General features: G+C 44.5%; 1 gene segment (V, D, J or C); it reads left to right on the forward strand.

Moving 5' to 3' along the window:
* Positions 1-223: 223 nt before the first annotated feature.
* Positions 224-919, forward strand: LOC100618249 (immunoglobulin kappa variable 1D-13-like). The segment is given in 2 exon segments: positions 224-382; positions 612-919. Coding segments are annotated over 2 exon segments (357 nt in total).
* Positions 920-1,486: the final 567 nt, after the last annotated feature.

Below are 1,486 nucleotides of genomic sequence, written 5' to 3' on the forward strand. Positions count from 1 at the left end.
TCTGGGGAGACAGAGAGGCCAGTCTTATCTATGATCACAACCTGCCATCTGCTGTGCCCTTTCCATGTGTCTCTCCAGTCAGGCTTGACAGAAATGAAAGCAGAGAGATCATTTAAGTGTAAGATAACATGCTCCAGTAAGTCCAGCACAGAGTCTGATCTTCAGGCTTCTGGAAATGAAGCTCAGAGCCCAGAAGTGGTTCTTGGGACTGTTTTGCATATTGATATCTCCTCAACCTTGCACAAGCACATCCTGGGATATAAATACATCTCCATCACTCTCTGTCTCATTTGGGGTTCAGATTCCTCTGCTTTCAGGACTACAAAAGGCACAATGATGTCCCCATCCCAGTTCTTCTGCCTCCTGGTCCTCTGGGCTCAGGGTAAGACCAGCCACAGGCTAACATGGGCAGAAGGTCTCCAAGAAGGTTCCAAAACTGGGACTATATGAGGGAGGTGTGAGGAGGTGGTCTCTGTTGACAATGGGAATGGTGTGTCAGACTCAGTTAGAGAACCTGCTGCCTGAGAGGCAGGGAACTTGCTGGGGAATTCACTGTGTGTTGATTTGGTTTTTAACCTAAATAGATTTTTTCTCATTTTCTTTTTTCCAAGAGTCCAGCACAGCCATTGTGATGACCCAGACTCCAGCCTCCCTGTCTGTGACTCTGGGAGAGACAGTCACCATCAGCTGCAGGGCCAGTCAGGGTATTACCAATGATATAGACTGGCACCAGAAGTCACCAGGAAAACCTCCCAAACTTCTCATCTATGAAGCTTCCTCCCGATCATCCGAGGTCCCCGCCCGCTTCAGTGGCAGCGGGTATGGAACAGATTTTACTCTCACAATCAGCGGTGTAGAGGCTGAAGATGTGGCAGATTACTACTGTCTGCAGTATAATCAGTACCCTCTCCCACAGTGATACAGGCCTGAACAAAAACCTCTCCGGGCTGTTGAGCCCTTTATTTCGGCCAGCAGCTGCTGCTTCCTCCAGAGCACTTGAGGCAGGGCCACCACATTGCCCAGGGGAGAATTTTTCAGCGTTTTCAGAGTCTGTTGGATAGCAAAGAGATCCATTCAATCAATACTTAGAGCAATTAAGTCATGATATTCACAGCAAGACAAATCCTGAAGATGAAGCTGAAATTCTTTTGCTACATAATGAACAGACAACAAATCTGAATTCTGTTAAATGAGATGGCCAATAATGGTATAAAATGACTGACATTCAAATGGTTCAGGATAGGTTGGAAGGTAAGTGGGTGGTGAGGAACATATTATCAGGCCTGGACAGTATGTTGGCTGCTTTATTTAAATGTATTTTTTGAAAAGGAGGGTTTTGAGTAGATTATGGAAAGGTGACAACAAAGAAAAAATGAACTAAATATATAAATTAGAAACTGAAGAAGAATACATTTTAAGATGACTGTTGGGACTGTCATAAACACATTCTTGTATACTTTTTGAGCACACACAAACATATATACAC

Source organism: Monodelphis domestica, chromosome 1, assembly GCF_027887165.1.
Source record: "Monodelphis domestica isolate mMonDom1 chromosome 1, mMonDom1.pri, whole genome shotgun sequence".
Lineage (NCBI taxonomy): Eukaryota > Metazoa > Chordata > Mammalia > Didelphimorphia > Didelphidae > Monodelphis > Monodelphis domestica.